Consider the following 27,941-nt stretch of genomic DNA (forward strand, 5'->3'; position numbering starts at 1 on the left):
TTTCGTAGCCATACATGTCGAATCCCACAAACAACAATGAAGTTAACTCAATCATATCTATAATAGACTTGTAGGTACATATAGACTTGTAGGTGAAATCAAATTATGTATGTTGCAGGACGAATGGGCCTCATTTCTCCTATGTGTGTCAGACCTCGTAAATAAGAATGAAGCCAACTCAATCAAATCATCTATGTGACGGGACGATGGCGCTTCCGAGTACCAAGAACAAGCAAATGGCCCTAGCGCAATCAATCCATTCTTGAAGCCAGAGGATTGCATTAGTCCAACGGTGTAGACCACCAAGTCGGTGGAGCACGTGTAAGCAACCCAGACGACGGCTTGGATGACGGTGTTGCTGGACTGGCGCCGGAACGAACCGAAGGTGATCAGCAGAAACAGGACAGTCCCCAACAGAACCAGGACTTCGATCGATAAGGATGAGTTTGCCCTTCGGGGAGTTCAAGCCATGAAGCATTTCGGGAAAGGGAGTAAGACAATCATCGAGCACCATGTTTTCTTTGGCTTCTCCTTACTTGAGCTATCTATCCAGTTTGGTGGGAGCAACTGCCTGTTATATTGTGAGGTTAAGCTACATCGATAACGTGTGAAACACCAAATAATAATAATAATTGCGTACACATAAACCTCTAATAGTAATAAATAAATTATGGATAGCTTGGAAAAATGATTACAGTGTCGATCAAGAAGTCTTGTACGCGAGACATTTCAACTTCCACAATTTTTTTAATCCCATTTATCTATCTTAAAGCAATCAAACTTTCATATCTATATACCCTTGCAGTTAAGACATGCTTTTTTGCAGCAAGTTAACTTTCATAAGAAATGACTCGCATCAGAAAACCATTGGAAGTTTCTGACAGGACTTTGTAAGAATTACTTGAAGGTGGAATCTTATGATATCATGCCAAAAACCTAACACGTTTGACTTGGGTTATAGGTGATATCTGCGTACTTCCAATATGTGGGCGTGCGTGCTATCTCTGATCTTTGCTTCATATAGAATCTTAATCAAGTGCTTGAGGTAGCAGATTCAGCTCCCACATATCCATTTCCCTGGACAATTATTGCACAGACTAACGAAATAAAGATTCTAAGGTGCCTATCTCTGTGTATAGTATCTTCATAAGAAAATTCTCCGGTGGCTTTTCAGCTGTGTGAAGGCGACCTCATTGTTGCTTATCATAAGATCATTCCGCTTAAAACGATAGCGGTGTTCTTTCAGAGTTCATCTCATTTTTCTGATACAGTGACGATTGCATGAGAACATGCTTAGGTATTTCAATGATTCCACAAGATTTTTGTGCTTAAAAAAAATTGAAGATCTCAAGAAAAGTAAACGAATAGTGACGACACAATAATCCCGTAGCCGAAATGATAAATCATAAATATGTTTTCATACATATTTAAATCTCAATATGCATTGTTGATATGTCCTTTTCATCCCTATTGTGTCGCTAATCCTCGATAAATTTTACATGAAGAAAGAAAGAAAGAAATCGAAAATCACATTGTATACAACTTAGAAGCTCCTATTGCGTATACATAGCTAAATAAGTAAGCTTTATTATTATTATTATTATTATTATTATTATTATATCTAAATATATCCTTTTAGTGATACGAGAAGAGATAGATAAAAAAAAACTAATAGAAACTATAAATAAAGATTTAAGCACTCTTAATATAATTAATTAAAACTTTATGATTTTATTGTTGTCAAGTATAACCACTGCGCAGCATATGTGCTCTGACAGTTCACATAAAAAAAGTTCTTTTTTTCCTTAATCTAAAGCTATGAAATCGATTTAGATGAACAATGGAAAGGTTTGTTGTAATGATCAAAATGCTAATGAAAAATCTTAGTTTTAATAATCATGTCGTAGCACGACGAGCAATAGACTACTTACTAACAAGTCCGAGCTTTGTTTTATGCACCAATTGGTGCCGAGGTTAGCTGACATATAAGCTCTGTAGAGATTCTGTTCCTCCAGCCAATAAAGCACAAAAAGCAAAAACTTCCAGCGTTACAAACTACAAATTTTAGTCCATTTTGGATTAGTTCGGTGCTCAGCTTTCCACGATCGTTCATGCAAGTATATTCCTTTCTTCGCCCAGCCAAAAGAGCTTCCAAATAGAAAACACGGTTTTCTATCAATCACCGTGCCTTGTGAATCCAGCCACCACCTCTGTACCCTCCCTATAAGATCTCAATCACAGCTCGCTCGAATGCATTCACCCAGTTCATCGGTAACCATGTCCTCCATGTATTCGTCAACCGGCCTCCCCACGGAAATCCGGTACAACCCTCACCGTCGAACCCGACCAAGTGCGCACCGGATTCGTGAAAGCCTGACGAGCCGGTTCGCTAAGTGCCTCTGCTCCATTCTTCTTTCCCTCGTCCTCGTTGCAGGCATCATCGTCTTCATTCTCTGGCTCAGCCTCCGTCCTCATCGACCCCGATTCCATCTCGTCGCGTTCGCTGCCCCCGGTGTCGCCACCCCGGCCGGTCTATCCGGCTCACCCATTTCCTTCAATGTGACGGACCGGAACCCAAACGCGAAAATTGGCATTTATTACGATGCCATGTTCGGTACGGTCTACTACAGGGACCGGCTGGTCGGGTCCGGGCCGGTCATGTTCCCCTTCTTTCAGCCTCCGAAGAACACCACGCTGATAACTGGGCAGCTGAGTGGGGCGGCGATCGAGGCTGGGGGCACGTTATCGTCGCAATTGTCGGCGGACGCGGCGGCCGGCCGCGCCGAGCTGCGGCTCGAGCTCAACTCGACCATCCGGTTCAAGGTGAAGGCATGGGACACCCACCACCATCATTTGCATGTGGAGTGCGACCTGGTCGTGGGCTCGGATGGAAGTATACTGCCGGAGTCCAATAACATCAAGTGCCCCATCTATTTCTAAGATCTGTAGCATTAAACCTTTATCAGGAATCATCTGTTGAGTTTGCGCGTATGCATCCTCTTACATCTATCTTTTTCTACTATATTGTAGATTAAGTTCATACTACATGAGATTAGAATTATGTCACTACTAACGGAAGCAGCAAAAAAGTTATCGTGAATATAAAGTTGCCGGGTTTTATTCTTCAATGGGCTCAACCCAACTCCAATCCGACGCTCCAAACCCCAATCTTGTCGAGGGAATGCGTTTCCTCTGCTCGGCGGAGATGTTTTATTATCACTACAAGCAAAGAAAGAGGATATGCTCTTAGCGTGAAACATCGTTTAACGTCATGTGAAAAAGGTTATACGGAAGAGAGAGAGAGAGAGAGAGAGAAAGAGAGAGAGAGAGAGACTTAAATAGGCAGAGGGATGGTTTTTCTTCGATAGGTTTGCTTGCCCAGAAAGCAAGCAAGGTCTTAAGATGCACTTGTAGCACACAAAGTACGGTGCTTGATTGTCTCCATCAAATCGGACAAGTAATGGCAGTTGGGATCATGCACGCTATTAAATTTCAAATAAGAAGAGAGAAAAAGTTCCAGTTTGATAGAGAATTGTTCCCACTTGGTGGCATGCGATTAGCTGAGATCGATAAGAAGAAAGGTGAGGATCATCTAGATGACTGAGACATCCGACGTGTCATGCTTTGCAGTTATTGATCGGATATAGGCGACAGCTTCTGATGTGTGTAATCGGTGCATATAGAGTTGAAGTCAAATCAAATTATGTATGCTACAGTTTCAAACAGGCCTCATTTTTCCTAAAAGTCAAATCAAATTATGTAATATAAGTCTCGCAAACCAGAACGAAGCCAAGTCAACAGTGGCCGCAACAACATACGGTCCGAAACGGCAACTTCTCCAACCAGACATTAACCAACGCTGACGGTGGATATACAACTAGCAGAAATATATAATATGCACTAATCAGTCTCAACGGGTTTATTCATCACTCTTTTCTTCTCAGTCTCTCTCAATCTCTGTCTCCCATCTATCAGTGAATCAGAGACCATACATCAAAGGTCATTTCTTTAACTTAGAACTTTCGAAAGTAATAATATTATGAAACTCTCCTTTAGTGTGAGTTCCACACGTAGTTTTCTCCGCAAGTTTGGAAGTTATGTTCCATTATCCATATTTGAACAATTCATATGATATTTATATTTCCATAAATATCCTCTAAGAGAGTCAAACTTCTCCTTTTTTTTTCTATTTTTTTACTTGCTCCCAGTTACAGTGCTCTCATTTTATTTTCATTAAAATTAATTCATATTTTTCCACAAGAGTGTCTTCGATTACATATCATTCGATCTGCAAATTTATTATGTTTAAATTAAAATGATAAATAATAAGCGAGAAGAAAAATGAGCTACTAATTACTAATAACTAAAAAAATATTCAATGCCATAATAAATTAAGTTAACAAGCTCTCTTTATATATAGATATGGCGTAAGATTTTGTAGCAGGTGAGAGATTGGGATCGAAAGATTGAAAAAGAGGAAATCGTGAACAAAACTTCTAGATTGACGTGTATCGTAGAATTTTCCACCTTCATTTTTGGATCTATATCTATCACATTGCAATTTCTTAACACAAATGATGGTACTACGGCATCGATTACTTAGAATAGTAGGTGGAACTCATCAGTCAAACGTGAACCTGATTTTGACTGAATCAACGGCCTACGTGTGCCCACTTGTCGATAGAAACCATATAAGCATAACTTAAATCACCACATGAATGTTGGCGGTTACCATTATGTTATGTGTATATATATATATATATACATATATACATATATATACATATATACATATATACACATATATATATATATACACATATATATATATACACATATATATATATACACATATATATATATACATATATATATATATACATATATATATACATATATATATACATATATATATATATGTGTGTATATATGTATATCCTCAACAAAAGGGTAATTATCACTCTCTATCAAAAGTGAGTTAATAATTGTACCAACGATGCTGTTTCATACAACTAATCATTGTAGCAAAGCAAAAGGAGACGACCTTATTGATCTATATAATCTCGTTAATTCACAATGCCGCAGAGCATCATCGCCATGTTCCCCGCTATCGTCTCCTCCTCCTCCCTATTCCCCCTCCTTGGGTTCGTCCTCCTCATCCTCTGCCATTCCTCCCTCACCGGCGCCCAAAATTTGGACCAAATCTGCGACACGTCCGGTAGCTTTGCCGATAACAGCACGTATCAGTCCAACCTCAAACTCTACCTCTCCACCCTCCCCTCTAAAGGTTCAGTTTCCGGCTTCCTGAAGGAGGCAGTGGGAGAAGTCCCTGACAAAGTGTACGGCGTCTCCCTCTGCCGGGGAGATGCCAACGCCAGCGAGTGCCGCGCCTGCCTCGACAAAGCCAGCCTAGACATCCAACAGATATGCCCCTACAACAAGGGCGCCATGATTTACTACGACTACTGCCTCCTCCGCTTCTCCAGCCAGAACTTCCTGAACTCCACCGACAACCAGCAGGTGTCCAAGTACAACTCCAGCAGCGTCACCCAAGTTGCTCGTCTCAGCCAGCTTTTGCATCTGCTGCTGAGCAGCGCCACCGATTGGGCGGCGAATTCCACCAAGAGGTTCGCCACAGGGGAGATGAGCAACTTCACGTCGGAGTTCCCCACCATATATGTGATGGTGGAGTGCACTCCGGACCTGTCACCGAGCGACTGCAGCCAGTGCCTGCAGTCGCTGTTCGACCCACTGCCGACGGATATGGTGGGAAAGCAAGGAGCGAGGGTGCTCGGAGTGAGGTGCGTCATTAGGTATGAGTTGTCCGCCTTCTACCGAATTCCCTCCATGGTGAAGCTTACGGCTCCGTTGGATGATGCGACACAACTCCCGTCCGACGGAAGCGAAGGTAATTAAAGAACATCTCGTGCTATCATATTAGCTGCACATACACACACACAAAAAGCTCAATTTTCACCAATTATATGTTCTTTGCATTCGTTGTAGGACAAAATCCATCCTAATTATAAAACTCGGTCTCATCACAATTTGGTTTCAGTAACAGCAAACCGTACTGATTCGAAGACATCGATCTTTCTCGATATTTACTATTGATCCAAGTAAGACAAGTTAGATTTCAATCGGATCATCTCATTTGATCACGATTTCTAGTTATTTATGTAGATAAATATTCGATATTATCTTCTTTTAACACGGGGGCAGTGTGCCCATTAGTCCTCCTTCCATGTTCAAATGTGAACACCTCCGTAGCCATCGCTGACTTGAGTATTTTAGTTGACTATATCAAATGAATTTTTTATTGACCTCAAATAAAAACGAGCCGTTTCCTACTCGTTCTTATAAATGGATCTCAGAGGAAATCCGCCGCCACCTTATCTCACATGAGTGCAAAATCATCGTAACCATCGAGACATGGAACTATGAATTCACGGTCATTTTTCGGTGCAGGAAAGAAGAAGAACGCAGCAACGACAGCTTTAGCAATCGCGATACCTGCATTTACAGCTCTACTTATACTCTCCCTTATTTACATTTGCTACTGGAGGACGAGGAAGCGGATAGTACAATCAGCATGTAAGTCACAGAATTGCTTCTAATGTCCTGTTTCATTCACTGCGATCAGCCAGATTGAAACTGTGTGCCCCTTCATAGATGAAACTGGCCCGGAGCTGATCACTGGTGTTGAGTCACTGCTGTTTGATCTATCTACGCTACGACTTGCAACAGCCAACTTCTCTGAAGAGAATAGACTTGGAGAAGGGGGTTTCGGAGCAGTCTACAAGGTTCGACTACACGACCTTCTTTCTTCTGAGTTAACTTCGCAGTCTCCGGTTACACTCGCTTGCTCTGTTCTGCTTCCTAACCATGGTTAGACGCCGCACAGGGACGGCTACCCGATGGACGAGAAATAGCAGTCAAGAAACTGTTGTACGCTGGACGAGGACTCAGAGAGCTGCAAAATGAGCTGCTGTTGGTTGCTAAGCTCCAGCATCGGAATCTCGTACGACTTCTGGGAGTTTGCTTCGAGGACGAGAAGATGATTGTGTATGAATATGTGCCCAATAGAAGCCTGGACAAATTTCTCTTTGGTGATGCGCCTTCAACACTTTTACTTCTCGTTGGAAAAACTAAACCTTTTTAATTAGCTTAGAACTAAAAGGTTCGTCTTAAAATCCTTTTTGATGCAATAGATCCTAAAAGAAGCGAACAACTACGTTGGGGAGCTCGATACAGGATCATTCGTGGAATTGCTCAAGGCCTGCTTTACCTGCACGAGGAATCTCAGCTAAAAATCATACATCGGGACTTAAAAGCCAGTAATATCTTGTTGGATGCGGCTATGAACCCAAAGATCTCAGATTTTGGAATAGCAAAGCTGTTTGATGCGGACCAAACTCAAGATACCACGAAGCGAGTCGTGGGAACTTTGTGAGTGGCCCGACTCAATTGTGTACTCACATCGGTAGCTCTTCTTTGTGTCTTTTGTGTCTCTTGACCGATCTTAATTCTACCGCAGTGGATACATGGCACCAGAGTATGTGAAGCATGGCAAGTTCTCGGTCAGGTCGGACGTTTTCAGTTTCGGCATTTTGGTTTTGGAGATTTTGACTGGAATCAAGAACAGCAATTCCTATAATTCTGAATATCGCGAAAGCCTTCTGAGCTATGTAAGTAGTCAAGCGGACTCATAAATCACAAAAAACACAAAAATCTATTCCTTTTGAACTTGTGTGGTGTGTTTATTGGCATGCGTACTTTCATTGGGATAGAATTAGATCGCAAAAGAATGGATCTCTGAATAAATTATGTTTGAGACAGACATGGGAGAAATGGCGAGGTGGATCAGTCTTGGAGATGGTCGATCCAGCCTTGGATGGTCACTACCAAGGAAGCGACCTGTTAAGATGCATGCAGATCGGGCTGTTATGTGTGCAGGAAAATCCAAATGATAGACCGACGATGTCAACAGTAATTACGATGCTAAACAGTGGAATTGCCTTTCTCCAAGCACCTGGGCGACCTGCATTTTATGTGGAAAAGGAGGAAAAGGAGGACGTGAATGTAGAGTTCAGTGCCAACGATGCCAGAACTGCAATTGTTGTATGTGACGGAGAAAGTAAACCACTTCCGGCGTCATCAACCCAAGTTTCAGTCACAGAACAACAGCCTAGATAGAAAGAAACTGACAAAAAGGTATGTGTGTGAGTATAGTTCTTGTTCCTGATCCCTTTTATGTTTCTTACGATATGGTCTTCTCGTCAGCTTCAGCAGCGAGGAGTGTTAGCAGGACGCAAGCAAGCAACCCAAAAGGACGTCCAGACACTATTTTACGTTTGAACTTTTGAGTGATAGTTCAGATTTGCGTATGCACTCGATCGATAATTAATTCTGGGGAGCACAGCATCAGAGGTAATGTGTATCAATCATGTGCTTGAATCATGATTTTTTTTCTCTCTCTCTTGGCATCTTGGATTTGCTTGTTGACTCCGAAACAAAGATGCATACTCATCTTCTGGACAATCTCCATGATCATGACTCTTGCCGGAGTCTAGCCAGCTTTTATGTGATGTCCATATCTAAATCTCATGATTACTATTGACTAAATCAGCACGCTTAAACTAAAATAGGTAAGCTATTGGTTTTACCTTTCTAGATTTGAGAACTTGGTTTTATTCTCTAGAACCGAGGATGACCTGTAAAATCATAAAAACTAAAGTGAACATTTTCTTGCAAACCAGGTAAGGTACAATCATGCAATATATGAGTGTCTCACAACATGCACAATGACATTTTGGATATTATGATTGTGAATTTAATTTTGAAAATTACATGAGGCATGAATTTTATTTACAGCTGACGATTATGTTGTTTTATTTTGAATTATAATTACTAATATATTTTTTGTTCCAATAGGTTGAGTTATCCATACTGATGTGTTTTTAATGAAGTACTTAAGTTTTTTTTTCCTAATAAACTTGATTACTAGATTCCGCCACATCCGACATAGCGAATAAACTCGGGTTCTTGTCGGGCAGACTTCGGATCATAAACAACCTGATTTGGTTTTGTGATTAGTCTAATAGTAACATAAACACTAATTATTTATGTCGTAAATAAAATCTAAATACTTTCACTATATATAATTAACAAAATAGAAAAAATAATTTTCTCTCTTGAGTTAATTTAAATCCAAGATTAAAGTCACATAGATGAGAAATTTTTTTCAACCTTTCTGAATCCACTAAAAAAAAATACTACGAGTACTTAAAGTGTTCACTTTATAATTCTCTTTCACTGTATCCTAAACATATATAAGATATTTATATAATACTATTGTAATATACAAAAGTTTCTTTTTATAGTTGTTTTTTTTAATTTTACAAGTAATTTAGCTTCTATAAGGAATATGAAAATAGTTACAAATCTTAACACATATTTGGGTCATCTTAGAGGTACCGATCGAAGGCATACTTACTCTTAAGTCCATATATATTGCCTGCACAATATTAAAGTTGAACAAGTGAGCGTTTCAATTTTATAGTGTCTACACAAATCAAACTTACACGAAAGAAGCTTCTAGTGATTTTGATTAGTCAAAAAAAAAAAAAAGATTTTCAACAACAGGAATTCAAAGTTCTCACTTAATTTTATCCCATCTATTCGTGATCTGTCTTCATCACCAAAGTCTCATATCTTAGGGTTTCAAACCTCTATGAATAATCTTTAGAAGAAATCCCTTTCAAGGTAAATAAGTGCTCTTACAACTCCTTGACAGTCGTCTTGTCCTTTCCCAACTTAATTGACTATATTTTGTTGGATTTACTTTGTTGTGGACCTTCTTATAATATCTGATTAAAAGATGATAGGATTGTTCAAATTTTCATTATGAATCCTTGACACCTATCTGATCTTACTCATTAGATTTTTTTAATTTTTACCATGACAATGTAAGAAAGAAACAAATTATTTATTTATTTATTGATAATGAGTAAGAATTTATATTATTATTTAATAAATAATAAATATAAAATATTCATGTAAATCATTTCTTGACATAAGAGATCACAAAATCATGATAATATAGTATCATAAATTTTTTGTGACTTAAAATCATGATAATATAATGTCAAAATAATGAGGTTCATGATAATCTTATCATGATTTATTTTTTTAATAATATTTTTTTAATATATCATAATATTCTTATTGAAAATATCGATCTTAAATCGAAGTAGAAAGAATTGCTTGCAAGACAAATGCAAATGCTCAATTAACCCAAAGATAGACATGAGCTTGCTATTTTGAATTTTATCATGAGCAAAGTAAAAATCGATGGTTATGTGCTTCATTTCATTCGACAGGATTAGCATGTAAATATGTTATTTCAATATTATCATAAGTTCAATAGTTATAGAAGCAGTTGCTCAATATTGTTATAAATCATTGTTTTTTAAAACTTCAAGAGATTGGCTTGTGACCAAAAAATATGATATAAGTACTAATAGATGTCCTGTCATCATTATTACTTATCCAATTAACATAAAAAAATATATGAAGTAATAGAGGAGAATCATTTCAAAGAAATAAATTATGATCAATAGTGTCCTTTAAATATCGGAGAAGGCATTTAACAATTGTCGAGAAGTATGCTTATGCTTGAGATAATTCATTCACTACATATGTAATATTTCAATAAGTGAATATCAAATACTGTATGCATAGTAATAATATTGATTTCAAAGTATTTTAATGCAATTAAAAAGATCATGAATATATTTTTATTGAGAAAAAAATAAATTATTTACCATGTGGACGATTTAAATATAAAGAAAATAGCTAAGAGACCTAAAATATTTGATAGAAAACTTATTTCTAAGTTGTTGAATAAACTGATCAATTATACTAGTTTATTACTGAAAATAATTAAGTCATCCGCATAAACTAGTAAAAATGACTGTCTTAAATATTTTTTAATAACATCTTTAATATTATCGTGAATCTTAAGATTTCGGACCGTTGTGACAACGCTACTCGTCATTTTCTACTATTTTATTTGACAGAAGGCGAGACTTATGTAAACAAATAGCTTGCCATCGTCATTAAGATTTGCTGGTTACAAGGTACCCTTTAGAACAGAACTGGGACAGGATCAAATTATAAGGTGTTACTATTATAAAGTCGACATTGGCGGCTTTGTTTCTTTCTTTCCTTGAAAGAGACTTATGTAGGACTTGAATAATCGATGAACACAAATGGCCATCCACTATTTTTTATTCATAAAGTGCAAAAGGTGACCGAGAAAAGACACACGGCGAATATTTCTTTTAGAAAAGAAAAACTATATTGCAAGACACACGGTCACAATATATATATATATATATATATATATATAGTCCAGTCAACAAATAAAGGCATAGTCCAACAAGTTGTGCCTGTGCAGTCTCCATCAACCTTTTGATTGGTTGGAGCTTTTCTCGGTTTCCATTCCCCTTCGTGAAAGCTAGATCGTGCAATGGATGACGCCGCAGTGCTCGGACAAAAATAACATGCGTCAACATTCATCACACTACGACGGAAAGACCCACTGAAACAATGAAATAACAATGGGCACAAAATAAATGCTTTAGAATAGTCAATCAACGAAAGAAAATATACTATCCGAATTTAACAGCACCGAAAAGAATGAATCCTTGGTTGGGGCCATTTATCTGGAATCTCGTGAATGAGATATCCTATAGACCATAAATTGCCGGTCCAAATTATCCACCTCTCTAATGGTGTTCTTTATCCATAAGCATATATATATATATATATCAAATAATCACTTGGAGAAGCGGGTTAGTCTCATGTTGAAGTCAACGATGACGGCATGTTATCAGCTTGCTGCATTATTCAGTTCGTACCTAAAGAACTTTCACAAATAATATATTCAAATAGTTGGTGGTCAATGTCCTTTTATGGTTCCGTAAGCAAGTAAGATGGTCATTTAATATGACCAATTTGTTGGGTTGGAGATCAAATAAAAATTTTGAGCCAGACTAAGCGTGCAAGTTGGTGTTACACATGCGCTATAGCAACTCTTTATGTTCATACTGAACCTTCTTCTTCCTAATCTTGTCAATTTGCACCTGTGTACTCAAGACAGTCAACCTACAGACTTGAGTAGTGGGTTTCGACGAGCTTTGACGTCATCTTGTCTAGAAAACCATTATTTAAGTTTTTAAAATAATATCTATAAACCATTATTAGGAAATTGAATTTAATGAGATCATAATTTTGTCACCACAGATGAACACCTAAATAAAGAAAATTCTATTAAAAAAATATAATAACATATAAAATTATAACAGGAAAGACTATCGTCGCGGAGACCTCTCGTAATCGATGTGTTTGATAACTTTGATCATTTGTATTCCTTCTCAATAAACAAGAAAACGAGACACAAAGTAAGCTTTTATATATTATATTAGGCTTGTAGAGACAATGACATCGATCAAAAAATTAAGATGGTATCATAGCAAGAACTGTGTATCTATCACTCTTTCTCAGTATTTAATTAAAATTATTTTTTTATGTAGCATTAGTATTCATTGAGCACACACACCATAACTTACATACGTTAAGCCTAACTTCGGGGTTTATTTGATCACCCAATCAAATTATTTAAGATGACATCAGAACCAAAGATCTTGATTCAAATCCTGTTTGGCCCAAACTCAGAAACAAATATTAATTTCCATATGGATTTAAGCCATATGTCACCAACACAACACACGAGGAAGATTGTTATACATAAAAAATTAAAATCAAATATCATCTAACTTTTAAACACAATGACATCGATCCATAATTTTAGATTTGCGTTAGATTTTCATAAAAATCAATAAACAACAGACCAAGCAACTGTTTTTGTTTTCATATTTTACGTATAAAACCGCTAGCTATGATTGAAGCAGACCGTCTGTAAGTAGATATCTGTTTCCATATTTGTTGCTACCACAAGTTCAAAGAGTACTCCCACCATGCTTCCCTCGATCAGCTCCACCCAATTTCTGCTCTTCTACCTCATCCTCCTCTTCGTCCCCTCTCGAACAGTTGCCTACCGGTGGCAAATCTGCAGCACAAGGGGCGGCAACTTTACTGACAACAGCACCTACGAGTCCAACCTCAACCTCCTCCTCTCCTCCCTCGTCTCGAATGGTTCCGGTTCTGGCTTCTCTACCGGCACCGTGGGACGGATACCCAACCGAGTTCAAGGCCTCATCCTTTGTCGTGGCGATACTAACGCCACCACGTGCGGTTCCTGCCTTAGCAACGGCGCGGTGGACATTCGCCAGATCTGTGCCTACTACAAGGATGCCGTGGTTTGGTATGACGAGTGCCTCATCCGCTTTTCCAACCTGCAGTTCCTCAGCACCTTCGACAACGAGCCGACGGTTGCCTTGGTAAATTACGACCTGAAGGACGAAGTGGATCGGTTCAACAAGGTGGTGAATGAGCTGCTGAGCAGTACGGCCGATTGGGCGGCGTATAACTCCACGAAGAGGTACGCGACCGGGCAAGCGTTCAACGTGACGCAGGCGGTTCCAACTATATATGGCCTGGCGCAATGCACGCCGGACATGTCGACGAGTGACTGCAGGCAGTGCTTGGAAGGGGTGTTACAGGGGCTCCCACAGGGCCGAATGGGAGCTAGGAATCAGGGAGTGAGGTGCAATATAAGGTTCGAAACTGGCCCCTTCTACGAAGGCAACCCCATCATACGGCTCCTTTCACCATTGACGAATGCAACAACGCCTGCGGACAACGCTACAACTCCGGCCTCTGCTCCAACATCCCATCCTGCCGTCGGTCCAACCGGGAAAGAAGGTAAAGATGCACCCTTAGCACAATCAAATTTCCAACTAATTAATTAATTATATGCAGAGATCCATGGCAAATAGGCGACTCATTCATTCTATTAGAGCCTAGGAAAGTATACCACTTGGTCTGATCCACCATTCAACATACGATCAAGACAGGGCAAATCGAATAACCCGTGCTGCAAAAGAATGGCTATCGTAACGAAGGTTTTTTGGCGTGTCCGCTAATACAATTCACAATGGTGCAGGAAAAACGAAGAAAACAACTATAGCAATTTCGGTATCCGCAGTGAGCGCAATACTGCTAATCTCCATATTTTGCACTTGGTACAGGAGATCGAGGAAGCGGGCAGCGAAATCACCTTGTGAGTGACTCAACTATTCCTGATGTCCCGTCTCCTTCATTGCAATCGGCCAGTGCTTGTGGAAAACCATTTGTAATTAACATTCTTGACATCGTCTGCTTAATTTGTCATAGATCAAACTGACTCGGAGCAGGCCACACAAGTAATTGAGTCATTACTATTTCGTCTACCTACACTTCGAGTTGCAACAGTCAACTTCGCCGAAGCGAATAAACTTGGAGAAGGTGGTTTCGGTGCAGTTTACAAGGTACATCCGCACCATGTTCTCCTCCTATTTCCAATTCAGTATCCTCTTGTTTCCATTCTTCCGCTTGATCATGAACTATTGTGCAGGGACTACTGCCGGACGGACGAGTAATAGCGGTCAAGAGGCTGCTGAACTCTGGGCAAGGACTTGGAGAGCTTAAAAATGAGCTGCTTTTGGTTGCTAAGCTCCAGCACAGGAATCTTGTAAAACTTCTGGGCGTTTGCTTGGAGGAAGAGACGATGATTGTGTATGAATATCTGCCCAATGCAAGCCTGGACAAATTTCTGTTTGGTAATTCACGCTCTTAATGTGCTTTCCTTAGAACTTCGATTAAATTATTCTTTTTACTCATTTTCTTTGTTACTTATCTGCAGTTCAAAAAAAAACTAAACCTTTATGATTATGTTTGGAAGTAAAAGCTTTGCCTCGATTCCTTTTTTATGGAGCAGATGCTGCAAGAGGCAAACAGCTGACTTGGGGAATTCGATACAAGATCATTTGTGGAATTGCTAGAGGCCTGCTTTATCTGCACGAGGAATCTCAACTAAAGATCATACATCGAGATTTAAAAGCCAGCAACATCTTGTTAGATGCAGATATGAACCCCAAGATCTCAGATTTCGGCTTAGCGAAGCTTTTTGACATTGACCAGACTCAAGGCACCACCAATCGAATCATGGGAACCTTGTGAGTGGACTGGTCGAATGGTGTACCTATCATTTGCGTTACCTAACCAATCTTAATTCCACTGCAGTGGATACATGGCTCCGGAGTACGTGATGCGAGGCAAGTTTTCGATCAAGTCAGACGTATTCAGCTTCGGTGTTCTAGTTTTGGAGATTTTGACAGGAAGAAAAAGCAATGATTCCTACAATCCAGAAGTTACTGAAGTCCTTCTAAGCTATGTAAGTAGCCAAGTGGAGTCACAAATCACATCGATTGGTTTTGCATTACTACCCAAGTCTATTCCAACTTCTGTGATGCATTCGAGTTGAGTTTCAAGTTATCTTTTTCTTTGCGCAGACATGGGAGAAATGGCAAGACGGATCAGCCTCGGAGATAGTCGATCCAGCGTTGGGTGGTCACTACCAACAAAGTGACCTGTTAAGATGCGTGCAGATTGGGCTATTATGTGTTCAGGAAAATCCATCCGATAGGCCAACTATGTCAACGATAGTTGTGATGCTCAACAGTGAAACTGTCTCTCTCCGAGCTCCTTCACAACCTGCATTTTATGTGGGGAACGGTGATAGGGTTGTTACAATGTCAGTAAACCAAGTTTCAATGTCAGAACAAGAATCACGATAGAAATAGAAGGACAATGTTAATCCTCCTTCAAGAATAAGGGCCATTGATGCGTGAAAATGTAATAAATATTTTCCTTGTTTTATGTGACATTATTGTAATATGCAATTACAAGGTTATACCATTAGATCGTTTCCCAACTAGTAATTTTGATTTCTAAATTTTGAGAGTCAATCAAATCACATAGAACCAGTTTTGATATCAAAATCAAAATCGTAGTTGTCGAACGATGTCGCTCTGCATCTACTCATCGAATCCACACCATTTCTGCTCGAAGCTTCGAAGACTTGGTAACAGCTTTTCTTGGTTTCTATTCCTTCGTCAAAGCTAAAACGTGATATGGATATCTGTTTTGATCGCCTACCCGACGCAGGAAGCTTCCAAACTATGTGATGCACAAAATTAGCGTCTGGAACCATGTGGCCAAATTGTTATTTGTTATCCTGGAATTAAGAAGATAAATGAACTCCTTTATGCCGTGGGATTTAGACTCATCATCAATCTTAGCTCCGTAATAATGATTCGAACGGGATTTGCTTTACAGACGTCAACGATGGCGGCTATCAGCGAGCTGTATTATTGAGTCCTCCACCTAATGGAGATTCAAGTGGTGCTTTCGCACATTGTATATTCATATATTCAAATTGTTAGTACATAAAACGTCGTACGAGTAGCTGATAGCATGCATCGTATCCGGTCTTCATGTTTATAATATATCTTCTTCTTTTCCTAGTCTTATCAATTGCCATGGACCGTGCAAGTTGCTGACAGCATGCGTTGTATCCAGTCTTCATTTAACCTTTTTGCCTTCGGTCTTGTCAATTGCCATGAACGTGCCTCGGTGGTCCAGACATAGCCAACCAGAGTGAGTTGCGGGCGTAGACAAGCTTTGACAAGTCAAGGAAAACGGGACCAGTTGAGAAATTATGTTGACGAAATTATACCAAGATATTGTGTTTGGTGGTGTTCTGTACAAGTAAATCTCTAGGATTGATATTCCCCGATCATACCTGCTGACTTTATGGCTTCCATCTTTTTGGTACACAAATGGTTAACCGAGAATGGAGACTACATGATTTCTAGTTGAGCTGAGTCTCTAAAATAGGACGTATTGGCATATTTGAAACTACGAACCCCACAACACGGGGTAATCAAAGATGTTTCCCGGATCAGTTCCACCCAGTTTTTGCTCTTCTACCTCATCCTCCTCCTCTTCGGTCCCTCGCCCACCCTTGCCTTCACCTGGCAAGTTTGAATTACAAGTGCCGACAACCTTACTGCCAACAACACGTATGAGTCCAACCTCAACCTCCTCATCTCCTCCCTCGTCTCCAACGGTTTCGCTTCTGACTTCTTCACTGACACCGTCGGATGGATACCCATCCAAGTTCTACGGATTACGAAGTCGCGTACAATTTCTTAATAAACCTCATCGACTATTCATATCTTAATTTTCTAATACCTTTTAATTCTTCATTGGCATCTTTATCTTCATCAAAGTTGACTCGTGTATTAGTTTATTTATCTGGATACATAGTATCCTACTTATTTATATTTGATGCAAGTATAAAAGTGACTAGTATGATTAGATTGTTGTCTACGATTGGTTGAAGTTAGTTTGGATATATTTTTAATTATTTCACTCACTTTTGAATAAAAAGAATTACAAAATTATTTCGAGAAGAGGAATACAAAGAAACATTAGAATATCTCTTTACTTTACTTCTAGCAATTTTGCTTTAACTTTTATAAGTATCACATAACCATTATAGTTGTTACATCTCCACTTCATCTCTAATCAGAACTCACAAGAAAGTCTTGTTTTAACTTTTAATGCTAATTGATAAGCATCACATAACCATTATAATTGTTGCATCTTCACTTCATCTCAATATAATTAGTGAAAGAAAATTATCATCTCTTCTCGAATGATCATTTATCTATTATCTTCTCTTCAATCGAAAGAAGATGATTACGAAGACATTTACTTCCATTATCATGCTTGTAATTAGGAGAAGGGAAAAAGGAAAAGATGATAAGAACATTTACGTCCTTTTATAGAGGGATATATTAGAAATATAAAAAAAAAATTATAGATGATAAAAAGGATTGCCAATAGAAATCTTTTTATTTTTTATTTATATCTCCAGCCGTAGAGTACAAAGGGTAGCCGAGGCAAATACGATTGAACAGCATACAAAAAAAACACACACACACACATCTAGTCCAATCAACACATAATAGAATAGTCCAACAAGTTGCATGCAAGGCCCATGAGCGTCCATTTCTATGATAGATGCATCCCTTCCATTCTAACCATAGACGCCCATTGGTATCCATATTATTATTAGAAAATTAGATATTATTAAAAAAATGAGTGAATCATATTTCTTGGTCAGTACACCGATAGTTAATGTCTTTTCTAATAATATGATTCACTCATTTGAAATTTATGGTCTACAATTCCAGGTTTTGTAATTTCTTCCGGTATGATTCACTCGTGTGTACCGGATGTAGAGACTCATCCTCCTCCAAGACTGGAAGACTCGCTGCGTACCAATGACTCTTAACGCGGTTGATTTTAATGTTGCCGTCAACGATGACTGCTATCAGCTTCCTGCATCGTTCACTACTAATATATATTCAAGTTGTTGATGCAAGAGGTTCCTTTCTGGGTCCTGAAGAAGGTACCCAGTGGACCTTTTAATACCACATTGAGAAGTTTCAGCGGAGTCGCGTTGGAGATCAAAGAAAAATTTTGAGCTCAAGCTTACGTTTGATGCCCCAGCAAGTTGCCATCGTATATGAATGCGTCGCAGCTAGTCTTTTGGGAAATTGCTGTGCACCTGCCTCCGTAGTGTGTATATATGTAAACCATGATTGGGAAATTGAATTTAATGAGAATAAAATTTTGTGAAGAAAGATGAATACCTCAATAAAGAAAAAAATTATAAACTAAAACGACAATATATAGAATCCTTACATGTACAGGAAAGATTATCGTCCCAGAAACTCTTTGTGATGAATATTTGGCCGTTTGAGCTGTATACAGAAAGAGAGGTGTTGCCATCTTTGATGCTAGTCCTACAGCACGCAGTAACCAAAGACAACTACTCTGGTTGCCTCGATGAGCTCCACCCCATCTCTGCTCTTCTACCTGATCAGCCTCCTCTTCCTTTCCTCTCCCGCCGTTGCCACACAAGTCTGCAGCACAAGTGCAGGTAAATTTACCGCCAACGGCACGTACGAGTCCAACCTCAACCTCCTCCTCTCGTCCCTCATCTCAAATGGTTCCGCTTCTGGCTTCTTCACCGACACCGTCGGACGGATGCCCAACCAAGTTCAAGGCCTCGTCCTTTGTCGTGGTGACACAAACGCCACCACATGCAGTTCCTGCCTCAGCACCGCCGGTGTGGAGATTCTCCAGCTCTGTGCCAACGACAAGGATGCTGTGGTTTGGTATGACGACTGCCACCTCCGCTATTCCAACCTGCAGTTCCTCGGCACCTTAGACAACGATCCGGAGATGGCCGTGGCAAGCGAGTACCAAGTGTACGACGAAACGGATCTGTTCGACAAGGTGGTGAACGAGTTGATGAACAGTACGGCGGATTGGGCGGCGTACAACTCGACGCAGAGGTATGCGACTGGGCTGGCGATCAACGCGACACACGCGTTTCCAAATATATATGGCCTGGCGCAATGCAGTCCGGACATGTCGGCGAGTGACTGCAGGCAATGCTTGGAGGGAGTGTCACAGGGTCTCCCGATGGGGAGATTGATAGCTGAAAATCTGGGAGTGAGGTGCAATTTAAGGTACAAAGTTGGCCCCTTCTTCGAAGGCAACCCCATCGTAAGGCTTGTTTCCGCCGTGACGAATGGAACAACGCCTGCGGAGAATGCCACAACTCCGGCCTCTGCTCCAGCATCGCAGCCATCTGTCGGTTCAACCAGCAAAGAAGGTAATGACGAACTCCAAGCGTCATCAACTTTCCAACTATATAAATTGCATTGTAAATATTGATTCTTGCCTTTTCCATCAAAAGTTGTCCATCCCAATCTTTTGTTATGTACAATTGACTGTTCTTTTATGCAAACACCATCTTTAACTTTAAGCATATAAAAGGTATTCATTGATTTGTACTATTGTCCTACGTAAAACTAATCGAAATATGCATCGATAACACTATACATGTAATTGCGACACTGTTACGATATATACAGAACATAATTGCAGTAAAAGATTCGAGAAAGACACAGATAACATTTCCGGTCATATGTATTTCCCATATGTCCAATGCTTTCAAAATCACACATGGATAGACAATTTTTTTTTTCCTTTTTCCTTTTGTCTCTACTAATACATTTCATAACGGTGCAGGAAAAAAGAAAACAATTCTAGCAATTTCGATATCTGCGGTGAGCGCAGTACTGCTAATCCCCATTATTTACATTTGCTACAGGAGGCTGAGGAAGCAGACATCGAAATCACCTTGTAAGTGACTCGATCATTTTTTTAATGTGCTGTTTCCTTCATTTCAATCATCTGGTGCTTGTGGAAAACCATGTGTAACATGCTCGAAATTGTCATAGATGGGACTGAATCGGAGCAGGCCACACAAGTTGAGTCATTACTATTTCATATTTCTGCACTACGAGCTGCAACAGCCAACTTCTCGGAAGAAAATAAACTTGGAGAAGGTGGTTTCGGAGCAGTTTACAAGGTACAATTCGATGTGCTGAATTCACTTCACATATATCCTCTTGTTCCATTCTTCCTCTTAATCATGAGATATTGTACAGGGAGTGCTCCCAGACGGACGAGAAATCGCAGTGAAAAGGCTGCTGAACTCCGGGCACGGACTTGGAGAGCTTAAAAATGAGTTGGTTTTGGTCGCTAAGCTCCGGCATCGAAATCTTGTAAAGCTTCTGGGAGTTTGCTTGGAGGAAGAGAAGATGATTGTCTATGAATACGTGCCTAACACAAGCCTCGACAACTTTCTTTTTGGTGATGATTCGCCTTTCTCATATTTACTTCCTACACTCTTAACGTAACATGTTTGTCTTAATTCCTTTTGCATGCAACAGATCCTGTCAGAGGCAAACAACTAAACTGGGGAACTCGACACAAGATCATTCATGGGATCGCTCGAGGACTGCTCTATCTGCACGAGGAATCTCAACTAAAAATCGTACATCGGGACATAAAAGCCAGCAACATCTTGTTAGATGCAGAGATGAACCCCAAGATCACAGATTTTGGTTTTGCAAAGCTTTTTGACGTTGACCAGACTCAAGCCACCACCAATCGAGTTGTGGGCACTTTGTGAGTGGACTAACTAAATTGTGTTCTCAGAGCGGAAGGAAGCTATATACTCTTTGCGTGCCTTGACCAACCTCACTTTTGGTTGCAGCGGATATATGGCACCAGAGTATGTGATGCATGGCAAGTATTCGATCAAATCAGATGTATTCGGCTTCGGTGTTTTGGTTTTGGAGATTTTGACTGGAAGAAAAAGCAGCGGTTCCTATAATCCTGAGGTTACCGAAGTCCTTCTAGGCTATGTAAGTAGCCAAGTGGATTCACAGATCACATTGATTGCTTTTGCATTTCTACTGAAGTATTTTCCAAACAGAATAATCACATAAAAGAATGAATTTGGAATTATATTTTCTTCGATGCAGACATGGGAGAAATGGCGGGGAGGATCGGCGTTAGAGATCGTAGATCCAACCTTGGGTGCTCACTACCAACGAAGCGACCTATTAAGATGCATGCATATTGGGCTTTTATGTGTTCAAGAAAAGCCGAATGATAGGCCGACTATGTCAACAGTAGTTGTGATGCTAAATAGTGAGACTGTCTCTCTCCAAGCTCCTTCACGGCCTGGATTTTATCTGGGAAATGGTGGCAGGAATGCAAACTTCAATCCGAGTAACTCCAATCTTCCAATCGGTACATCTGACCGAGGAAGTAAGTCATGTCCAATGTCATCAAACGAAGTTTCAATCACAGAAATGGAACCTCGATAGAAATGGAAGGACAATGTTAATATTTCTTCAACCACATAGCCACGTACGCATGTGAATGTAAGGATTCTTATTCCTATTTTTTGGTGTCATTGTCGCACAAGAGAATTACACATTCGTAGAGCTAAAGTTTGATTGTTAACATATATAGCTTAATTTTGCGAGTGGGCTTACTAAATTGTGTACTCATAGAAGTATGTTCGGCGAAATTCGTCGAATAGGCCAACCATGTCGATAATAGTTGTGATGTTGAACACTGGAATTGCCTCTCTGCATGCTCCTGCAAGACCTGCATTTTACGAGGGAAATGATGGCATGAATGCAAACTTCAACTCGACTAACTCTAGTTTTCCGATTGGTGTATCTGATCGAGAATGTATGCCATTTCCAATGTCGTCAAATTGAGTTCTAATCACAGAACAAGCGCACAAGGACATCGACGGATGACTATTATCAGGATGCAAGCAAATGAGATGTCAACCGCATTGGCTCCTCAGTGTCGTATGATTGTCACTTCAGCGTGACATATGATTGTCGCACATGGCCAATAAAAGGCCGACACATGACCAAAGTGTGGTCAACAGATGATCGACACATCGGCAATCACCCTCCCTAATCGTAATTGATGATGAAAGTAATCGTCCGTGGAACTCACTGTAAAATGGCCTTCTCAGGTATGCTCCTTCTCACCTTTTCCTAATGTTATTCAAGTCATTGGTCAGAATCCTCCGTACCGTAAGTATTGGAGTAGTGTTTATCGACGATGCTCCCGATGTAGCTATGCAAGGTTCAGCTCCATTAGAGTCAAATGAATTTAGTACTTCAAGATTGGATTTATTATGATCCTTTATGTCGTGGCTTGGGAGTCAATACGATTTAAGGTAGAGATGAGAGCGAGATCGAAGAGGCGATGGGTGTCTCCTAGGCTGGCCCCGGGAGAAGTTAGGATTACCTTCGGTATTGAGTCTCAGTGTAACAGGTCGATACCGAGGTAGGGATTTTCGACTTGACCTCTCTGAAGTTTTGTACGATCTTAGGCACGACTGTGCGTCGTTCTCGAATCTGCTTCATTGCTTCGAGGTCATATCGAGCGTGTACACCATGTCAACTCTAAAATACCACATTGATTCTGAGGTGATTGTCGATTGTCATTGTGAGGTGATACCGAAATATTCCTTATCATAATGAATGTGGTATTGATTGAGATCAACTTACAACAAATGTGGAATGAATCTTAATTAACATCAAATCTATATCTACATCAAACAATCAAATTCTGCATTAACATGATAAAAGAGAATAAAATTTTGATTTAATAAAAAATTGTTCCTAGTCCGATTAATATGTTCATCCAGCAATATCCCCTAATAAATGTTATCGGAAAGTAATTTATATAAGAAGGTGATGGTGACTAACGACACAAAAAATGATTTTAAGGATCTTAATAATTTATAATTCATATTGAAACATCAAAAGTCATTTATAAATAAATTCATGCTACATATAATTTCGAAAACCGAACTTTTTTTCTTTTTTTTGAAAACCAAACTAAAAGTAGGGCAGAGTTATGTTTCCTGGTCGTATGCGCACGTGTCTAATTCGCAGCGGTGTAGACTCCAAGAAAAGTTAATTACCCATTGACTCTGACCCAACGGATCCAAAATGATATCTTTCGGAGGCGGACTTGCAAAAACAGAGAGAAGATAGTGGAATGCAATTAAGCAACGACAGCCGTAAACTTCCGAAGACATCGATTGTTCTCAGAGAGGGAGGGAGATGCAGTTAAGCAAGAACCGTCCTGATCTTCTAATTTCACTTTTCTCAATGCTAACGCTAGTGATTCTGATTCAGAAATTTCTTTTATTAAACATGCATGGCCTTGCTCAAGATCAATCTGACGTCGGAAATCGTGTTTGTACAAGATGATATAGTTAAAGCGAGAAAGAAAGCACAAAATTAGCTGTGGAGATGGTGTGATTTCTTATTCCGGAATTTGAATACACCTTTTTCTGTTCACAAGTTGAATGAACTCGTTTCCACCGTGGGGCGTTGCTCATGCATACCGATGACTCTAACACGGTTTACTTTAATGTTGACGTTGACGACGACTGCTATCAGCTGCCTGCATTATTCCGTCCGCCTAATAAACTTTCGACTGATGCTTTCGTGAGTAATATAATATATTCATGTTGTTAATCCAAAAGGTCGTTCTCTGCTTCCTGTAGTAAGTACGACTGGACCTTTGAACAACTTTGAGAATTTGCGACGGTGTTGCGTTGGAGATCAAATAAAAGTTTTGAGCAAGTTGCTGTTATTTTACACCTTCTTCTTCTTCTTCCGAATCTTGTCAACTGCGGTGCATGTGCCTCCGTAGTCCAGACTTAGTCAACTAAAGTTGCGGGGTTTGACGAAAGATTTTTTAGATCTACTCTGGAAGAGTAGGAAATTAATTCTGTCATGGAAGATGAGTAACTCAATAAAGAAAATAATATATAATAAGTGAAAAAAAAATAAAAACATTACTGTCCCGGAGACTTTCTCTAGTGAATATATCCAATAGATTTGAACTTCATCGTTGTCAGTTTTCATCGTTAAGATTGATTCAGTCTTTCTGAATTCTCTTGAGCCGAGTCAATAAAAAGAGACGTGTTGCCATATTCGATGCACCTACCGAATACCACTATGTTTCCCTCGATCAGCTCCACCCAGTTTCTGCTCCTCTACCTCATCCTCCTCTTCGTCCCCTCTCCGACCGTTGCCTTCACGTGGCAAGTTTGCAGCACAAGTGCCGGCAACTTTACTGCCAACAGCACGTATGAGTCCAACCTCAACCTCCTCCTCTCCTCCCTCGTCTCCAACGGTTCCGCTCCTGGCTTCTTCACCGACACCATCGGACGGATACCCAACCAAGTTCAAGGCCTCGTCCTTTGTCGTGGTGATACTAACGCCACCACCTGCAGCTCCTGCCTCAGCAACGGCGCGGTCGAGATCCTCCAGCTCTGTGCCTACGACAAGGATGCCGTGGTTTGGTATGACGAGTGCCTCCTCCGCTTTTCCAACCTGCAGTTCCTCAGCACCTCAGACAACGACCCGACTGCTGCCTTGGAAAACGAGATCGCCGTAAACGACGAAGCGGATCGGTTCAACAAGGTGGTGAACGAGTTGCTCGACAGCACAGCGGATTGGGCGGCGTATAACTCGACGAAGAGGTACGCGACTGGGCAGGCGTTCAACGTGACGCTGGCGTTTCCAACTATATATGCCCTGGCGCAATGCACGCCGGACATGTCGGCGAGCGACTGCAGGCAGTGTTTGGAAGGGGTGTCGCAGGGGCTCCCGATGGCGAGAATGGGAGCTAGGAATCAGGGAGTGAGGTGCAATTTAAGGTACGAGTCTAGCCTCTTCTTCCAAGGCAACCCCATCATACGGCTTATTTCCCCTGCGACGAATGCAACAACGCCTGTGGATAATGCCACAACTCCGGCCTCTGCTCCGGCATCCCGGCCATCTGTCGGTTCAACCAGCAAAGAAGGTAACGATGAACTCTTAGCATTATCAACTTTCCAACTATATATATAATGGATTCTTGCCTTTTCCATATAAAGTGTTCTATCCCGATCTTTTATTATACATAAGTAATTGTTCTTTTATGCAAACAGCATCTTTGAGCATATAAAAGTTGTTCATGGATTTGTACTATTGTTATACATAAAATTAATTGAAATATGCATGGATAGCAATATACATATAACTGAGACACCGTTACGATATATACAGAACATATTCGAATATGTAGGGAAACAGATGATGGGCAAAGATTCAAGAAACTGGTCGATTAGGCACCACAGCGGAGTTTGTCGACAGAGACACGGAAGACATTTACAGTCATATGTGTTCCTCATATGTCCAATGATTTCAAAATCGGATGTGGATAAACCATTTTTTTCCCTTTTTTTTGTGTGTCTACTAATACATTTCATCACGGTGCAGGAAAAAAGAAAACAATTCTTGCAATTTCGATATCTGCAGTGAGTGCGGTGCTGCTAATCTCCATTATTTACGCTTGCTTCAAGAGATTGAGGAAGCAGACACCGAAGCAACCTTGTAAGGGACTGTATTATTCCTGATTTCCTCTCTCCTCCATTGCAATCGGCTAGCTCTCGAGGAAAACCATTTGTGACATGCTTGGAATTGTTTGCTTTGTAATAGATGCAACTGACTCGGAGGAGGCCACACAAGTCGAATCACTACTATTTGATCTATCGACACTACGAGTTGCAACAGTAAACTTCTCGGAGGAAAATAAACTTGGTGAAGGTGGTTTCGGAGCTGTTTACAAGGTGCATCGACACGATATGCTCTTCATATTTCTAATTCGGCACTCGAATTCACTTGGCATGCATCCTCTTGTTCCATTCTTCCTCTTAACCATGAGGCATTGTACAGGGACTGCTACCAGATGGACGAGCAATAGCAGTAAAGCGGCTGTTGAACTCTGGGCAAGGACTTGGAGAGCTTAAAAATGAGTTGGCTTTGGTTGCTAAGCTCCAGCACCGGAATCTCGTAAAGCTTCTAGGAGTTTGCTTGGAGGAAGAGAAGATGATCGTCTATGAATACGTGCCTAACACGAGCCTCGACAAATTTCTTTTTGGTGATTCGCCTTTCACATATTACTCGTTTTCTGTGTTACTTATCTGCAGCTAATTGGTAAAAAAGAACTGCAGCTATCCATTACTCGTCTTCTCCTCGTCTTAATTCCTTTTTCATGCAACAGATCCTGCAAGAGGCGAACAACTAACTTGGGGAATTCGATACAAGATCATTTGTGGGATCGCTAGGGGCCTGCTTTATCTGCACGAGGAATCTCAGCTAAAAATCATACATCGAGATCTAAAGGCCTGCAACATCTTGTTGGATGCAGATATGAACCCAAAGATCTCAGATTTCGGTTCAGCTAAGCTTTTCGATGGCGAGCAAACTCAGGGCATGACGAGTCGAGTTGTGGGAACCTTGTGAGTGGCCTGACAGACTGGACTAGTGTACTTGCAGCATGCGGTATCTATAATTTGTGCTTCCTAACTAATCTTCACTTGGTTGCAGTGGATACATGGCACCAGAGTATGTGATCCATGGCCAATTTTCGATCAAGTCAGATGTGTTCAGCTTCGGTGTTCTGGTTTTGGAGATTTTGACGGGAAGAAAAAACAGCACAGCTTGTAATCCTGAAAACACTGAAGACCTTCTAAGCTATGTAAGTAACCAAGTGGGGTCGTAGAGTGCAGATATTGATTGCTTATTGGATTTCCACGGAAGTCTTTTCGAAACAGATAATGAACTTGTAGATATGTTTTATTTGATGCAGACATGGGAGAAATGGCGAGGAGGATCAGCCTTGGAGATGGTAGATCCAGCCTTGGGCAATCAATTCCATGGGAGCGACCTGTTAAGATGTATGCAGATTGGGCTATTGTGTGTGCAGGAAAACCCGTTTGCCAGGCCTAGTATGTCTACAGTCGCTGTGATGCTAAGTAGTGCAACAGTGACTCTGCAAGCTCCTTCACAACCTGCATTTTGTTAGATAGGATTTTATTACAAAAATAAATCATGATAAGATTATCATGATTCTCTAAATATTTTGATAATATGTTATTATGATTTTAAGTCATAAAAATTATGATAACATATTATTGCGATTTCATCAAATAATGAGGATATAATATTCTACATCGTGAAATGATTTAGATACATGTTTTATATTTATTATTGATCGAAAAAATTATGTAATTATCATATTTTGTAATATATTTTTATGTATATAAGTTCATATTCACTATTAATAAAAAAATAAGCTAATTATTTCTTTCACATTTTATGTGGAAAATAGTGGCACAAAAGCAAACTTCAATTCGAATAACTCCAATATATAGGGGAGAGCCCTGCATAAGCATCGCAATATTATAGGCACTCAAGCAGGGGGGATGACCCGAGATCAAGATTGTCTCCAACTCCAAAGTTTGGATGAAATTTTACAACTACAAAGTTTGGATGAATCCCTCGACGCCTGCTTCATCTGCACAGGAATCTCAGCTTAAAATGATACATCTTCATGAC

General features: G+C 40.1%; 4 protein-coding genes across 4 annotated transcripts; all 4 read left to right on the forward strand.

Moving 5' to 3' along the window:
* Positions 1-2,275: 2,275 nt before the first annotated feature.
* LOC135648804 (NDR1/HIN1-like protein 26) lies at positions 2,276-3,106 on the forward strand. The gene has a single exon (XM_065166763.1). The coding sequence runs from the start codon at positions 2,278-2,280 to the stop codon at positions 2,938-2,940; it is 663 nt and encodes a 220-aa protein (XP_065022835.1). The 5' UTR covers positions 2,276-2,277; the 3' UTR covers positions 2,941-3,106.
* A 1,950-nt stretch (positions 3,107-5,056) lies between these two features.
* On the forward strand, positions 5,057-27,548 carry LOC135650028 (uncharacterized). The gene is made up of 15 exons (XM_065169095.1): positions 5,057-5,908; positions 6,469-6,594; positions 6,673-6,803; positions 6,905-7,109; positions 7,212-7,449; positions 7,538-7,688; positions 7,840-8,186; positions 22,868-22,964; positions 24,462-25,362; positions 25,821-25,934; positions 26,040-26,170; positions 26,277-26,481; positions 26,605-26,842; positions 26,931-27,081; positions 27,193-27,548. Exons 1-15 carry the CDS (start codon positions 5,077-5,079, stop codon positions 27,406-27,408), a joined length of 4,083 nt encoding a protein of 1,360 aa, XP_065025167.1. The 5' UTR covers positions 5,057-5,076; the 3' UTR covers positions 27,409-27,548.
* Positions 12,980-15,947, forward strand: LOC108953749 (cysteine-rich receptor-like protein kinase 44). The gene is made up of 7 exons (XM_018831085.2): positions 12,980-13,890; positions 14,132-14,248; positions 14,362-14,495; positions 14,582-14,786; positions 14,945-15,182; positions 15,250-15,400; positions 15,519-15,947. Exons 1-7 carry the CDS (start codon positions 13,044-13,046, stop codon positions 15,801-15,803), a joined length of 1,977 nt encoding a protein of 658 aa, XP_018686630.2. The 5' UTR covers positions 12,980-13,043; the 3' UTR covers positions 15,804-15,947.
* LOC108953780 (cysteine-rich receptor-like protein kinase 44) lies at positions 18,758-22,086 on the forward strand. The gene is made up of 7 exons (XM_018831330.2): positions 18,758-19,762; positions 20,182-20,295; positions 20,394-20,524; positions 20,604-20,808; positions 20,889-21,126; positions 21,215-21,365; positions 21,486-22,086. Exons 1-7 carry the CDS (start codon positions 18,928-18,930, stop codon positions 21,831-21,833), a joined length of 2,022 nt encoding a protein of 673 aa, XP_018686875.2. The 5' UTR covers positions 18,758-18,927; the 3' UTR covers positions 21,834-22,086.
* Positions 27,549-27,941: the final 393 nt, after the last annotated feature.

The sequence above is a fragment of the Musa acuminata genome, chromosome BXJ3-9 (assembly GCF_036884655.1).
Source record: "Musa acuminata AAA Group cultivar baxijiao chromosome BXJ3-9, Cavendish_Baxijiao_AAA, whole genome shotgun sequence".
Lineage (NCBI taxonomy): Eukaryota > Viridiplantae > Streptophyta > Magnoliopsida > Zingiberales > Musaceae > Musa > Musa acuminata.

Coding starts and splice junctions, on each gene's coding strand:
- LOC108953780 (XM_018831330.2), top strand. CDS start 18,928: ATGAGCTCCACCCCATCTCTGCTCTTCTACCTGATCAGCCTCCTCTTC. Junction 20,296..20,393: donor GCAGACATCGAAATCACCTT/GTAAGTGACTCG, acceptor AAATTGTCATAG/ATGGGACTGAATCGGAGCAG. Junction 21,366..21,485: donor CCGAAGTCCTTCTAGGCTAT/GTAAGTAGCCAA, acceptor TCTTCGATGCAG/ACATGGGAGAAATGGCGGGG.
- LOC108953749 (XM_018831085.2), top strand. CDS start 13,044: ATGCTTCCCTCGATCAGCTCCACCCAATTTCTGCTCTTCTACCTCATC. Junction 13,891..14,131: donor CGGTCCAACCGGGAAAGAAG/GTAAAGATGCAC, acceptor ACAATGGTGCAG/GAAAAACGAAGAAAACAACT. Junction 15,401..15,518: donor CTGAAGTCCTTCTAAGCTAT/GTAAGTAGCCAA, acceptor TTCTTTGCGCAG/ACATGGGAGAAATGGCAAGA.
- LOC135650028 (XM_065169095.1), top strand. CDS start 5,077: ATGCCGCAGAGCATCATCGCCATGTTCCCCGCTATCGTCTCCTCCTCC. Junction 6,804..6,904: donor GTTTCGGAGCAGTCTACAAG/GTTCGACTACAC, acceptor GACGCCGCACAG/GGACGGCTACCCGATGGACG. Junction 26,482..26,604: donor CCTCGACAAATTTCTTTTTG/GTGATTCGCCTT, acceptor TTCATGCAACAG/ATCCTGCAAGAGGCGAACAA.
- LOC135648804 (XM_065166763.1), top strand. CDS start 2,278: ATGTCCTCCATGTATTCGTCAACCGGCCTCCCCACGGAAATCCGGTAC.